Consider the following 15,669-nt stretch of genomic DNA (forward strand, 5'->3'; position numbering starts at 1 on the left):
AGCTGTATGTAAGTATTTCATTTTGTATAAAGCTTTTGTGTAATTCTTGTGTGCTCCAGTAACATCACTTTTAGCATTAATAAGATTAATTAATAATATAGGTAAAACAAACAGAAAGTATTTAATCAGATTTCCTGATCACATTGAGTATAACTTATACATTACATGTCATTTGTTAGACGCTTTTATCCAAAGCGACTTATATACATTCAGTACTGTGGACAATCCCCACAGGAGCAACTTGGGGTGAAGTGTCCCAGGGACACAACGACATGCTGACTGCAGTGGGACACAAACTTTCTACCCCCTGATTCAAAGTCCAGCACACTATCCACTGAGCCACAGCCGCCCAACATTACACATTATATACTGAAAAAGTGCCCAAAAAATGAGGATGTTGTCAGTGTGTCTGTGCACTAAGACACATGTGACAATCTCACACACTTACACTTACTGGGAAACCAAGTGCATCATCATTCCTAGTGTCATCATAATTGAAAAGATTGAGGGCAGTTAAGACTCCTCAAAGTGTCCAACTTTATGTCTACAGTGACGCTGACTTTCACAAGTTTCAATAAAATCCCGAAAATATCTACTTAAAATAACTGTCTAAAACAACCTGTCCTTCACTGCAAACATCGCTGCTACATACATGCTGCAGATACACGCTTTACAACATCAGGAGGATACGTCCCCAGCTGACCCAGAAAGCGACGCAGGTTCTGGTCCAGGCTCTCGTCATCTCACGCCTAGACTACTGCAACTCCCTCCTGGCTGGTCTAACTGCATGTGCCATCCGACCTCTGCAGCTCACCCAGAATGCAGCAGCTCGTCTGGTCTTCAACCCTCCTAAATTCTCCCAGACCACTCCGCTCCTCCGCTCCCTTCACTGGCTTCCAGTAACTGCTAGAATCCACTTCAAGACACTGGTACTTGCGTACCATGCTGCGAATGGATCTGGCCCTTCGTACATCCAGGACATGGTTAAACCGTACACCCCAGCGCGTGCACTACGCTCTGCATCAGCCAAACAACTCGCTGCGCCCGCACTGCGAGGGGGACCCAAGTTCCCATCAGCAAAAACATATGGGTTTGCTGTCCTGGCTCCAAGATGGTGGAATGAGCTCCCCATTGACATCAGGACAGCAGATAGCTTACACACCTTCCGGCGCAGACTGAAAACTCATCTCTTTCGACTCCACTTCGAGCGATATAATTGCTAACAAAGCAATGTAATAAATGCAATGTAATGTATTGAACTTCAAAGAATGATGATTATTTAAGCCATCCTTCTACCAAGCTAGCTAATGGCAACAAGATGATTGAAACTACTGAACATGCATCATTAACTAATGTATACCAATAACATTTCTAATGTTATCATGTTGCCATGATATATAATTAAATGGCCGTTATCACTAATTATCACAATTATTCTAATGTGTCATACTGGCCAATCAGCAGCTTCTATTTTTGAAAAAGGGACATTTTAAGCAACACCTAGAAGGAAATAAAATGTGACGTTTTGAAGGAAAAAAATGATAGGTTTCAGCATCAAAACTACACATTCTTTAGAATTTGGCACCAAAACTACTTTGAAAAGTTAAGGAAAAGTGTTTGGACCAGTCGATTTACCTGTACCTAAAGACAATTTCTCCTTTGAGATCTGACTCTAGATTGACACAGCCTAATTAAATATACTGTACGTTAATATTCGTCATTCTGCATTGGCCAATTTAGAAGTGGACTTACCTTTCGGACAGATGTCGGTGCAGGGCATGCACATTTTGATGCGGTTCTCCTCCACTTCCATCTTGTTGCTGGGGCACGCTCTGACGCAAGAGCTGTGGTCCACCACAAAATTATCTGGCGGAGACACAGACAGAGTGTTGGTGTTCTTCTCAGAGGAGATGCTGTGTGTAAAAATCAACGTGTGGCGAAGCACAATTTCCTAGAAGGAGCCCTCTAATGGCGAGCAATTTATTGTGTTTTAATCACGTTTGTATAATGATCAAAACTAATGGTCTAGGGCTATATTGCCCAGAAAAAGTAATGAATCAATTTAGTACTTGGGAGCGGCGGTGGGAAAAAGTGCGACTGGTGTCATTTGATGATCACTGGGACTTGAATATGCAATCTGTTGACTTTTAATGCATGCTCCCTGAAATACCGCTGCACTCTGACTCAATAACAGTGAAATAAAGAACTACAATTCATTTTTTCAGCTGCCAGAGGCATACAACAGATGGTGACTGGTTGATTGAGACGCACAATTTATTTGTGTTTGAGTCATTTATCTTTTCTTGAAATTATTGTTTCAGGATAAATGCTTCTTCACCGGTTCGCAGACTATAAATTATGAGCACCATTATGAGCGTCCTTGCAGTCAAATTGAACTTAAAGCAGACTTACGTGGGCATTTCTTGACACAGAAGGCTCCATAGGTGTACTTGGCTCTGGGGTTGTGCTCCAACTGGAAGGACGTGGGGTTGTAGACGAACGGCTGGGGGCATTGGGTCACACATGCTCCGCTGTCGTTGAAATTGGTGCAAGCCTGCGGAAAGCGCACAAAAACAGTTAGCTAAAAGGCACTAGCATGACTTCCCATGGGGGGTAGGAAACAGAGGGGTTATGGGAGGGGAGGATTTTCTCAATAAGTCACGTGAGGGAAAGAGTATTACGGCAGCATTTCATGTATACGTCAAATCGTGGTCGTCCAGCATTCCCTTGCCTCTCTGAACGCCAAATGGGAGAAAAATTGGAGCCATTGATCGTGGGCCATGATGTAAACGGTGAAATGTTTTCCCATAAACCCCGTTAAGTGTTTAGTTGTCTGTGTCCACAGGCCGTAATTGAATTGGATGAGGCTTTTCTGTGAATTACAACGACAATATCGTCCCGTGTGTCCGAGCGGTCGAGTTTGGTGAAATGGGAGAGAAGTGGAGGTGATAAAAGGGATACTAATTGGAAACACTGAATCACCAATTTGTTCTTTTGAAGAGGAGACTTTTACAGCCCCGCCGTAAAATGACAAACAATTTATCAGCCGGCAAACAAAGTGGATCATTTGCCGTCGGGCGAAGATGACAAACAGATGTTGCAAGTTGAAGAGGGATGATATTAGAAACTTGTCTCAGAGAGGAAAAGTGAAGATATTGAAGGGAAGAGAGTTGGGAAACTTAAGAAGGGAACAAAAGTGTGTGTGTGTTTGTGTGTGTTTGTGTGACGTACGAAGCAATCCGTGTCCTTGGGGCCGGCACAGCCGCCGGCGCACTCTCGGTGGCAGCAGTCGCTGACGTAAGGCCCGAAGCATCGACCGTCACACTGCTCTGCACACACCGTCTTTGTCACTGCACAGGAAGTGGATTTTTTTTAAAGGTCTGACATATATATTCACACTTGAAAAAAAAAGAGACAATACCACCTCTGTGAGCAAACGTCGTCTGATGTAGGATTCCAGAGTGAGGGCCTTGAGCAAACTAAAGGTCAGACAAGTGGGTTCGTGATGACGACGAGGTCACAGGCTTGAATGCCCAGGCGCAGTTTAAAAAACACGGAGCACTGTCCTTTCTTTCAACAGCTGCTCTGGAGGTGCCCTTGAGCCTCTTATCCTTTAGCTTCACATTCAAATTGTGCTCGAGATTCGAAGTGAAATCAATTGGTTTTCCCCTTGATACATACAAATTGAAAACACTTCACCATATCTGTGTTTATTCTCTGCCGAACGGGCAATAATAAAACGTCCAACTGTTCCCAGAAAGCTATCATTTGTTGCTATGCCATCTCTTGTGGAATACCAGAGAAATATAACTGCTATTCCTGGTTTTTTTTATTGCAAAACTACTCTAAAGACAGCTGTATTTTTAGCACAGAACAAACATCCTACCTATCGTATGAAACTCCAATACTTGCGCTAAAGAACATCCGCCCACACATTATTGGTACAGTAGGAGAAATATCAGCCAGCGAGTCGGCAGGAGCTTGAAGCTGAGGCATTAAAAACTGCTGCGCTCACTCTCTGCTGTGTCGGTAACATAATGATGCAGCAGTGAGAGAATATAACAAGGCCCGTCTAGTCTATTAGCCTGTGTTAGTGTGAGAACGGGTAGAACTGCAATTATACAGAGAACCAATATTTGTAATGCCTTTGTCCCACTTTAATGTGGGGACAAAATTAATGAGGTTTATGTTTGGTGCAACTTTGGTTAGAATAAGAAGAAAAGAAGATAAAACACCCCCTCCCCACTCTGTGTCAAAGTAGATTATAGCGGATTATAGATTATTTTAAACGGATTGTACAATATCCCCCACAATTCAGTAAATAAAGTAGCGTTGAATTGACTAAAATGTTGTGATCATGATTGTTTTTCCAGCAGCAGAATATTTAAAAAGAAATGATGGAGTTATTACTGTTACTGGAACCATGAATAAATAACGTTTTTAGGTGCCTAATAACGTATTAATTTGCATGTTTTTGGAAGAGTTTTGAAGAGAAAGATAGGTATCAGTGTCTGTGTGTCTATTGGCAGAGCTGATTAGCAGGCTTGTCGTTTCCAGGGTAACTGTAGGTGTGTTTGCATACTCACATGTTTGACACTGGTCCTCCTGATGGCCCCAGCAGCGTCCGTTACATGAGCGATGACAGCGTCTGCCTGCGGACACACACACAGAGCAAACTTAAGATGTAGTTTTTACACAAACACACATAAAGACAGCCCCCATGCAGTCACGCACACCCCGACAACTTCTACTAGCGACAGATCTTACATCTCCTACGCTCATCTGACAATAGACCCAGGCGACCTGTTGAAAACACAAGACAAGCCTCCATTCCCTTCAATCAAGCGCGCGCACAGCCAAAGTGGGACCTGACAGAGTCTAGCAGCCCTCATCTGCCAGTGGCCCATCATCAAGGCTTAATTGACTACGGGTTAATTACAGAGTAAGTGGAATGGTACTGCAGATTGTCACCCGGCCCTTTCAACCACTCCCACTGCGGGGTTGTTAATGTTAAATACTGACTACGGCTTGGCAAAGGGCCCCAATTTAGGAACCTTAACTCCCACTCCATCTCCTGTCATTTCATTTGCCCACCTCCTCTGTTCTTTGTTGCTTTTCATCCTCCTCCTCCTCCATCAGTGCCTTCTTATCAACAAAATGGACATGTTTAGACATTATGTACTTCAAAGTGTCCTTTATTTAAGATTTACCGGCTTTGCATTACATCAACTACCTGCAAAAGTCGCCTGTACACATTATATAAGAGTTGGAAAATAAGCATTGGAATTATGAATTATAAAAGGTTATTTATTCCCTTGCATGTGTTTTTGCCTCAGCTGTCTCTTTTGTTCACCCTGACATCTTTTGAAACACGAAGAAACTTCTTTTAGCCCACCACTCAAAAAGAGCATTAGACATAAGTGTGTCGAAAAGTTTGAGAGGGTCCGTCTTTAACAGCCAGCTCTTCTGACACAGGATGTCCGCCGGATAGCCTGTTGAGGGTCTGCGGGGACCCCGATGAGTGGGGCACCGGGGGAACAGGGCAGCTTCAAACCAGTTGTCAGATTCACTGAGATTTAAAAAGGGCCCAGCAGACAGCGGCTCCATGGGCCTGGCTGCAGAGCCCCTACCCCAGTAATACAATGGAAAGGTTCACACGTTGATCTAACACTATGTGATTTCGCTTCCAAATGGCCGCGGGGCAAACGGAATGAATACAAAAAAGAGATAGAGCCCGACTGCTGCTGGTGGGGGGAGTGTGTGTTTGTACAGCCTGTTGGCATGTGGTCTGCTTTCAAAAGAAAAAAAACAATAACTTGATTTTCATCCAAAGTTACTGGTTGCACTGGTTTCCACCCACGTGCGGTACTCACAGCCAAGGTTGCTGTTGTTGGATGGCACCACCAGCAGCTCCGCCTGAGGGTTCTTGATAATGTCACGCCAATGGATGGTGTCCGCGTGGCACAGGAATTTGTTCTGGTCAACATAAACTCCCCCGTTCAGCACCTCTGCAAAATACAAAGAAGACAGAGAAAGAGAGAAATGAGCATATAGCCATGGATTTATAGCACATGTACAAGATGGCATAAAATCAATACTTCAAGGTTAACTCCCATCGTTCCTTTGTCTCAAAGTACTGCGCCGCATAGTGCTCCCTGAAGTGCATCTGAGCATGAAGATAAATGCTATTGACAAATGCACAGAGTAATTCAATGCCATGTCCAAAGACAATGATGTCTCATAAAGAAGTACTCGGCGGAAAACAAGTAAATGGATGTCACGATGTAAACAAAAGCAGCCCGGAAAAGAACTCCAAACTGTACGCTGGTGTAAATTCCTAATTATGTATTGAGTATTCAATCATTTCATTTTTATCGTGAGAGTTAATGAATGTCGCTGGAAGACACTGGATACTTGTTGTGGTAATTAAAAACGGAAATAGTAAACTGGAGCATTCCTCAAAACCAAATAAGTTTGGTGAATGGAGACTAGTGTAAGGGAATCATGCTATAGGTAGAGAGTAGATGTATTGATATGTGGTTGTAGGGTAAATATTATTCCACTATAACCTATAAGAGGCTCAATACAGGCCGATATCATCAAACAAACTCGGATCAAATTGACCTACTATGCATTCCTCCATGAAATTGAGAGCCACCACACGAGAGACAAAGGCTGACTTCTCATCCGGCGTTTCCTTAATAGCAAAAACATGTTTCTTTTCAAGGACCAGTGCCCTTAACAGATGCCTGTGCATGGAGTATGATAATCAACTCTAATCCCTCTCCCTGTGCTAATCCAGATTTTGGATATGGAAACAAAATGAAATGATGCAGCAATAATCCCCCTTCCTCCCCAAGCAATGACCCATGGCAGAATAGAAACAACAGCCCCCCCCCCCCCCCCCCCCCCCCCCCATCAGGGACACCAGCTGACTGTAACCTACTTGAGGGATTAAGATACAATCACCTTGCCTCCCTCTTCTCCTTGAATATGAGGCCGGATTCCAAGAAAATACTTGTCGTAATAAATGAAATTTCAAATGAAAAAAAGGTAACAATGTGGTTCATATCAGGGCTGGATTAGCCGAAAGTAAAGAAGGGTATTATCTCCCGGGGCAGATTATTAACAGCGTGTGAGTTATGCGGACGATTCAGCAGCGGAGGAGCACACGCAAGAAGCTAATCATTACCATCCGACACCCTGATTAAGGAAGTGGGCCTTGGTGGAGACGGGGACATTTATTCAAAGCCCTCTTAGAGGTGACATGGCGCTCTGTCTGCCCGCTGAATGGCCTACAGCCGCGGCTTCATGTAATCATGTTCCCGTCACAATGGACGATTTATCAGGGGGTGTTTTACATTCATGGATGGCAGGGTGAAGAAAGAGACAGCCTATGATTAAGTCAAAAACATGTGGACCGCACTGTCAGCACGCTTTGATGTCATTTTGAAGTACTAATGATGTGTCCGACATATATAAAGAAGGAATTATGTACGAAAGATGCGGCCACATGTGGATTTACATTATATACAGATTATAATGTTGTCACCATTGAATAGTACCATAAAAACCCACTTCCTCCCTCAAGAGATCCTCCAACAGACATGTGCGCACGTTAGTCTGTCGAGGTCAACAGGGTCAGAGAACTCTCACAAAGACAGCCATTTCTATTCAATTCAATGTACTCTGGCCAAGGTTCGGATCAGGGATGCGGTGAAATTGTTAGAACAAATGTACGCCCTATTTTTCGAACCACTTTGCTTTACCTTGACGGACAACGGGTGAAAGAAAGATGTAAAGGAAAGTTTATTTAGGAAAGGATTACGGCGGTGCACTTCTTCTAGGTTACAAATGTTTTTTTGTTAAAGCAACTTCCTTTGTCATACTGAGTACATTGGTGTACACTTCAAGTAAAGATTCCTATTCAAAAAAGAATGACCTTATAAGGAATTTTTCAATTAATCCAAAGTGTCTAATTCAATGTAATGGATGGCCGATTGGTTGGTAGTTTATCATTTTTGGATTAGATTAGAATATAATGTTGCTGACGCAAGGAATTGTGGGACGCCATATTTTTATTTTTTTTTCATGAATAATGGTACATCTTCTACCAGCTCTTACCATGGCTGCCACTTTTGGGTGGTCAAACATTTTCTTTTACTTTTTCTGAAGTAATAATTTCTACATTTGAAGGTATGACAGTTTAAATCCATTCTGCCATTTTATGGGGAGTCATCTTTCTGTCCAACCCACCCATCGCTGTCCCAAATGTTCTTTTAAGTGCTTGTGTCCAGATGCCGTCTGCTCGCTGAGAGACAAATTGCCACCCCTGCCGTCCATCCGGGTAAGGGCACTAACTCTTCTGGCGGCATGACAAGCCGACATCGTGTGGTCGTTCATTAATGTGCGACAGTCCCGGGCCACCGCCCCACACCTTCTACCCGCTTCTCTCCAGTACCCCCACCTCAGCGCTTCGATCTTTCCATCAGGTCGGGAGATCTACAGCCGACCGTTCGACACTACAACCCCCCCTCGGCCCAATTCCCTCACCCTCGACACGGCTGTGAATTACGAGGTAGTCATAAAAGCTATTGTCCTGCATCAAAAGGGGGGAGGTGGGATATAAAGGGCAGTGAGAGAGGGCATTATGAGACCAACATGAGGTGGAGAGAGACGGGATTATTGCAAAGGCTTTTAATTAAGATTAGAACAAATAATTAAAGCAATCATTGTATATAGAAGGATAAATCATTTGTGGTACAGTACCGAATGCCGAAGCAAATCGATGACTTGTCGATAAAAGACTTTTGAGTTGCAGATCTGAACACAGGCTTTTGTTCAACTACTTCTTGTTTAATGTGGTACATTTGCTTTATTTGGTAGTTATGGTTGGTCTTAAACTGCACTGTAACTTGTATTTTTTTCTTTTAATGTTTATTTTATTATCTTTTCTTTTTAATGACTGATTTTAAATGCCATTTTCTTAATGTCTTTCGTTTTTTGTAAAGCACTTTGAATTGCCTTGTGTTGAAAAGTGCTATATAATGGCGCGTTTCCACTGCAGCGGGGTAGCCCGAGGGCTGCCTCGCTGTCCGGCCCAGGCCGTGGCGCATTTCCATTACAGTTTAGGACCTGGGCTAGCAACGCAGTGTAGGCGGGGCGATCGGCTTTGTTTTTGTTCACATTTCGAGTTGTTCCGTCGAGCTCCCGCTGGATTTTATCATCCCCAATGAGATGAAGGAACGTCGTCACCTCCTCGGTCGACCACGGTGTGCTTTTCTTAGAAGTAGCCATTTTTGTAGCTCCTCCGTTTACAAAATGCTGTGTATAAAAATGCTGCAAGCTTGCTTCTAGATATATATGCGACGCTAGGGATGAACTCGCGCGCAATCTTGTGACGATTCTCTCTGACCAATCAGCAGTCGAGAGTGTTGACGTCACTAGTTCAGCCCTGGCCCTGGTCTGAGGGAACCACGATTTTATGAGGCCGGAAAAAGAGGGAAAAAGTACCCGCTGGCCGGTACTAGGCTATATGGAAACGCCACCAAAAACCGGCCTGGCCGCTTGAGGACGGTTAAGGACGCTTAAACGGGGCTACCCGCTGCAGTGGAAACGCGCCATAAATAAACTTGCCTTGCCTTACCTTGCCTTGGTCAAAACAAATGTCTTGAAAAATGATAGATGTTACAGGTGCCTTAAGTGACCTTCTTGGACTTAAGGAGGGTATGCTTTTGGTGCAGACTTCTCCAGGCTTCGGGGAACTAGTGGGAAACCTTGACACATACTAGGCTTTGTTTGTGGTTCTAAAAGCATGTTAGTTGGTGTCTTTGCCTTATTAGCCGTGTTCTAGCTCTAATAGTGCTTGAGATAATGTGTGCTTTCAGTGAGTCTACATTGCCACAAGGAGCCTTGCAGTAACTGTTTTTGTTCATGTAATCCCTGTTGACAAAAGAGAGAAAGAGCTGGAGAGCCACTTATTGTACCCTTGCTCATTTTAATTCCTGCACTTTAAATAGAGAGTATGCTTTAATGAACCTTGTAGCCTTTACATTGGACTGATATCACACAATAAAAAGCTCCTATCCTCTACTTTTGATGGTAATTTCCGCCGGGTCTTCTGCTGGGCGACACAGTTCCCAGCGATGCCGTTTAATGCTTGCATGTGGCTTCTGAGGGCGCCCCCACCATATGCTCAGGTCATGTTTGGATCAAGACTTTCTGGTGCAGCGTGTTGCTACATCTCTCTTGGCAGTGACTCAAAGTGTCTTGCTGTGTCGGAGGAAAAAACTCTCACTGGGAGAAAGTTGACGTGTCATGTTGAATCAGAGATTAGGGTTGATGTGGAACTGTGCAGGGAGGTGATCACCAGAGGAGAATATGATTGGGAGATCATAAAAAGCTGAATAAATCAACGAATGAATGACTTCATTTAATATCTTTCTTCCACGTCATCTAGTCCTATCATTGCCACCACTTTGGACTCGGTCCAACCCCCCATGTGTCCCATGTGTCCCATGGTGCATGTTACTTTGCATTGTGAAACTTTAAAAGGGATATTAAATGATGCTTTAATGCTAAAACTAATTTATAGTAAGAAAATCAATTGATTCAGTTTAAAACTAACCTCACGTGCCCATGACTAACAGCAAGTCATATCATGTCAATATAGCAACGTATTTAACACATCAATAAACATGTTTTAACTTGTCTATTGTCTCAATTGTTCATTCAAAGTCTTCTTCAATACAGCATGATGTTCATTTTCAAAATGATGGGCCTATTTTGATTCAATTGACAATAAAGAAGGGGTGGATTTAGGGCATGGGCACATTGTGATAGATCGATCCTTATCACAATGTTGTTAGGTTTGGCCTGTGTCTTTTCATGTGACATTTTCGTCGCCTAAAATGTTTTGTTTGTCAAACAATGTATTTTTTTCGGGTAGTTATTCTTCTGGTTTGCTATTATTCCTAATAATGAGTTACTCAAAAACAACTCAAAAAAGCTTTTATGTTGATAAATGAACCAATTAGGACAAAACCCTGGTCTGAAATGTATTATGAAAACTCCATAATGTTGGGGAAAAGCATTAGGAAGTAACCTTTTCACATCCTATGCATTCATTTCATATATTATATTATTCACTTGAGTGCTATACTTTCATCCATAGAAGCAAACATTAAGGTGAATTAAGGATTTATTTGTTATTATTTACGTAGGAAGCACCAATACTCCTTGAATAATTACGTGGAGACTTTGGCTGTAGATGTCTTTTAAAAACCCAAGGTCGAGATAGGGCAATATGGTATAAGATTTATTGGGCATTTTTATTTGTATTGTGCGAAACACGCATTTAGCATTGGGAACAGTAAAAAGTAAAAATGATCCCTGTGCCAAGTAGCCTTTGCGAGCCAATTAAGTTAATTTGACTGTCTTTCAACGGAGCGAACAGCCTCTAGTTTGAAGTAGTTTCCAGGCAATGATGGCCCCAGCACCAATCAGTGTCCATAGCACTATAGGGAGCCCGCTGATGAGCTTCCATCAGTGCTGCTAGCCACTTGTCCCACATCTCTTTCTCTCCCTAATTATGCTGATGAATAAGGCCGTAATAGTGATCCGTCCTCTGCTGATGAGTCCATACTTTCGCCGTTATTGTCTTGTCTTGGGGGCGGGCGTGTCACGTATCACACAACTCAAGTGGAGTGCGTTTGGGCCATCAGCGCTGCTCTTTTTTTATTAGCATCATCTCTCTATCCTTGTCGTCCTCTCAGACCCACCCATCCCCCTCCCGACGCAAAATGTACTTTTTCACTTGGGTGATGGGTCGACTTGCTGAGTACGGGGAACAGAGAAATCCAGATGATCACTCTTTCCCTCCGAAGCCTCTTTTTCTTCAACCACACACACGAGCAAAGGAAAGCCCTTGGATGCAAAGACAAATTGCACATTCGGTCATCTAGAATTCTTAGGTGAAACTGCGAAGACGTACAGAATCCCTATGATGGATACCTCGTGTCCAGAAGCATCTTGAAGCCTTGCTGCATCAGGTCGACAAAGCCTCACATTCGTAGGCAGTGCTGGAGCGTTAAGCCTGGGCTTTACCTCTTAAATGCCAATGAATCACTAATGGAAGCACCGTTTTATTTTTCCATTTTTTATTTACTTATTTAATCCCTCAACCGCCAAAAAAGGATGCACATTATTTTAATCAAAAGTCAAGTTATATCCAATGCAAAGCCACGAAACTCCCTCAGGAGGGCACACAGGGATTTTAGCCGCTGCAGACCTTTTGAATGCACAACAATGGGAAAACCCCCAAACATTTCTAGATAGTCTGATATTCACTTCCACTGGAGTGAGACTCTGCCGTAAGTCGAGTTGAAACATGATCATTTCCCAAACCTAACAGAGTACTTGTGTTGCATACATCGCGGTTTCACAACGTTAACCACATGTTGAAAAACCCTGACAGTAACGTTTAAACTGCTGACCAACCGAATAAGGGCAGGAACAAACAACCTATGTGGGTTGGAGGACCTGTAGGCTAATTTATATGGAAACACTTCTGCAGTCCAGCTTTGAAAAACACACTTTTGACCTTTCATTCATAAATTCATGGGAAATGTATATAAGCAGAACTTCCTGATCATATCTACAGGGACTGCAGATGAAAAATAGTATGTTGGCTAACTCTGGTGCATTTACAGAAATGTTAATCAATGTGCACTGTCCCTGTCAAATAAATATATATGATGTATGTGTCTGAGTTTCACTTTGTAATGCTTTGTATGTAGCTTTCTTTCATTTATGTGTTTTTGTGTATTTTGCTAATGATGCTCAAGAATACTTTATGAGTGAAAGTAGTATTTCTGATCAAAAGGGCACCTCAGAGGAACTGAATGGCCTTTATATGTTGTTACTAGCAGAATTAATGCAGTGAAAATGTAAATTGAATAGAATTCACCATATGAGCCAAGTCATTTCACCCCCCACAAATATTTGTTTTTTACATGGCCTTTAATGGGATGGGATGTGTGTAAGCTCTTCACACTCATTCCCATGCATCAGTTCCTGGTGCTCTGCTTAGCCTGTGACACAGCACAGACAGCTGGGCATGACAGAAGGTGGCGAACTGGGGAATGAAACAAATTGCCTTCATTTTCTTAGAGTGCAACCTCTTCAGGGAACACCGATGAACGTTACACAACCGCGACAAATCTGCGACTCCGGGAAAAAAGAATGACTCGCCTGAGAGCCAATGAAGTAAAGTTAGAGAGATTGTGTTCCTTAGTAACATTTTCAATTTCCCCCCAGATAATAATGTGTCCAGGAAAAAACATGTGTAGAAATTACAGACCGAATGAGACAGAGTGAGCGGACAAAAATGGTGGACATAAAAAAAACTGGGAAAACAGCAGAAAGAGAACAAAGAAAGAAAAAGGAGTGTGATTTCTGGGACTTCTTAATAAAGAGAGAAACATTTTTGCAAAGGTTTTCCCATGGGATGTTTAATTGGTGCTATGGATGCGTCAGAGTCAGATTGTGCATCTCAACAAAATTAAAAGCCCCGTAATTAAAATAAAGTTGTGGATTTCTGTCCTCAGGCAATTTACAGTTAGATGAAGTAAGCCCACGATGTGTGGTAAACGCATGAGTCGACTGGAAAACAAGCAGGGGGCCCCTCAGGAAACCCTCTGTGTGAAACTGTGAAGCCTCGGAGCATGTTTACTCTAAAGAGGGAAAGGAAAAAAGGGAAAACAAGGGTGTTGAGAAAGTAGCTACTTAAGTGAAAACGACTTCTCAAATCCCATGAATAACTGTTAAGTCTCCAGCCTGCAAACAAGCCGCTGGTTAGATAAATGGCTGCTGATCCCAGAGATAATACAGACAGAAAGAAATGGTGGCTAGTTTGCCTCTGGGCACGTGAAAAAACGAATCCTCAGCAAAAAGAGAATATGGCGGCACGAGTGGCCACAAATGAAATGAACTTTCCAGACTGTTTCCAGCCAGGGGAAAACATCCTGCTTGTGCAGTTTTATAAAGAGCTGTATTATTCACACGCCTAAAATGCTGTCAAATGAGCGTGCTGGGTTTAAAAAAACGATACAATCCTTACAAGCAAAATCCTCAGTGGCTCGGGGGCCTCTGACTTGAAGAGAACTAATCTGATCTTCACGGCAAAGCGGAGGTGGGTCTCCAGAGTCCCGTTTCCCCACTTCTCCATTATTAGCTCTGCCAGCCAAAGAGATATTGTGCTCGGTGACAAATGGGAGAGGAGCGCAAGGGCGCAGACAGTGCGGGGGAGGTCCCCTCCATCTCCCCCCTTCCCACGATCCAGAGCGCTGCCGCCGTGTCCTCCCCGATAACCATAATTGTGTTTTAAAGCCCCTGATTAAATTTCGCAGTCTCGAATGATATTGTTTTGCGATGAATCCTTATGAAAAATGCACCGCGTTAGGAGATTATGGAAGCTGTGGAGGTGCAGAAGGAGGCAGCTACAAGGTGGAGGCGGAGATGACGTTCATTTCGATATTTCTATATGCTTCTAAAGCTTCGATGGATGCTGAATGAATCCCTGCCATCACTCTTCTGCTTTCCCTCCACCCACTCCTGCTCCACCCATCTGTCACGCTCCCTCTCTGTCTAACACACACAGACATAAACACTTTCCATCTTTTATACACAGGTTGAAAAAAGCTATCATGCTAAGGAAAAGGTGCATGATCATCTGGCTTTGACTGTCAATCTAAAGTTTGAAATGTACTATCATAAAGTCTCCCATCTGAGTGTCACAGTACCTCTGGGGGAGGCGGATTTTATATATATAAATATTTTTTAGAGGTGACACAAAATGCAATCACGCCGAATGAGAAGCTAGCAAATTCAATAATGGAGGCAAATGAAAATGGAACTGGAGTCTCTGCACTTAAGGCGGGATGGGCTCACGGCCCTAATAAGCCCTCTTCTGTCACCGCTTCCCTGCATATAAATTAACCAGAGGCCCTCCAATCAGCACGGGCAAACAAAAGAGCCAGCCAAAGAGATGAGAGCGCCGCGGCATACTAATCACGGAAACGAACGCCAGTGGCCGTCGATGACCAACGCTGGTGTGTGTGGCATCGTGTGATTGTGAGACAATTGGCAACTGGGCATAGACAAGCAAACGGCCCTATCACCTCGCCAACATAAAAACAAGACAGATATATTTGTTTCGCTTCTTTTAGTTGTGGTTTTGAGTTAAAGTTGTTTTTTTCTCACTTTGTAATTGTTTTGAGTGTCTTTTAGTCGCTTTGTGTCTCTGTGGTTGTTTTCAGTCTCTTTGTGGTTGTTGTGTCCCTTTTTGTAATATATGTAATCATTGTGGAGCTCAATTGCAATCTCATTGTTGTCATTTTGTTATTCTTTAAAGTATTTCTGTTCATGTTGTGTCTCTTTGTGGTTGCTATGCCACTATTTAGAGTTGTTTTGAGTATTTTATAGTCTCTTAGCAGCTGTGTTGCATCTCTTGGTTGTTGTTTTGATCAATTTATAGTCCTGGTTGGTATGCGTCTCTAAAAGGCTTGAAGGCTAATTGGACCCCTGCAACTTTGAGCCCCTTGTCCTGCGGCTGGTAGGCCTGTGCAGTAATCCATCCATATGTGTATGAGTTGATGAGGGGATTAATGG

General features: G+C 43.1%; 1 protein-coding gene across 4 annotated transcripts in view; it reads right to left on the reverse strand.

The window, feature by feature from the left end:
• Positions 1-15,669, reverse strand: part of LOC117539327 (receptor tyrosine-protein kinase erbB-4-like) — a 245,644-nt gene that overhangs the window by 76,218 nt on the left and 153,757 nt on the right. For all 4 annotated transcript variants that reach the window (XM_034205468.1, XM_034205465.1, XM_034205466.1 and 1 more), the window contains 5 exons: positions 5,874-6,008; positions 4,587-4,652; positions 3,232-3,350; positions 2,413-2,554; positions 1,753-1,866 (listed from right to left, as the gene is read on the reverse strand). In XM_034205468.1, the coding sequence (XP_034061359.1) occupies positions 1,753-1,866; positions 2,413-2,554; positions 3,232-3,350; positions 4,587-4,652; positions 5,874-6,008 (576 nt within the window). The remainder of the gene's footprint in view (positions 1-1,752; positions 1,867-2,412; positions 2,555-3,231; positions 3,351-4,586; positions 4,653-5,873; positions 6,009-15,669) is intronic.

Source organism: Gymnodraco acuticeps, unplaced genomic scaffold (genome assembly GCF_902827175.1).
Source record: "Gymnodraco acuticeps unplaced genomic scaffold, fGymAcu1.1, whole genome shotgun sequence".
Lineage (NCBI taxonomy): Eukaryota > Metazoa > Chordata > Actinopteri > Perciformes > Bathydraconidae > Gymnodraco > Gymnodraco acuticeps.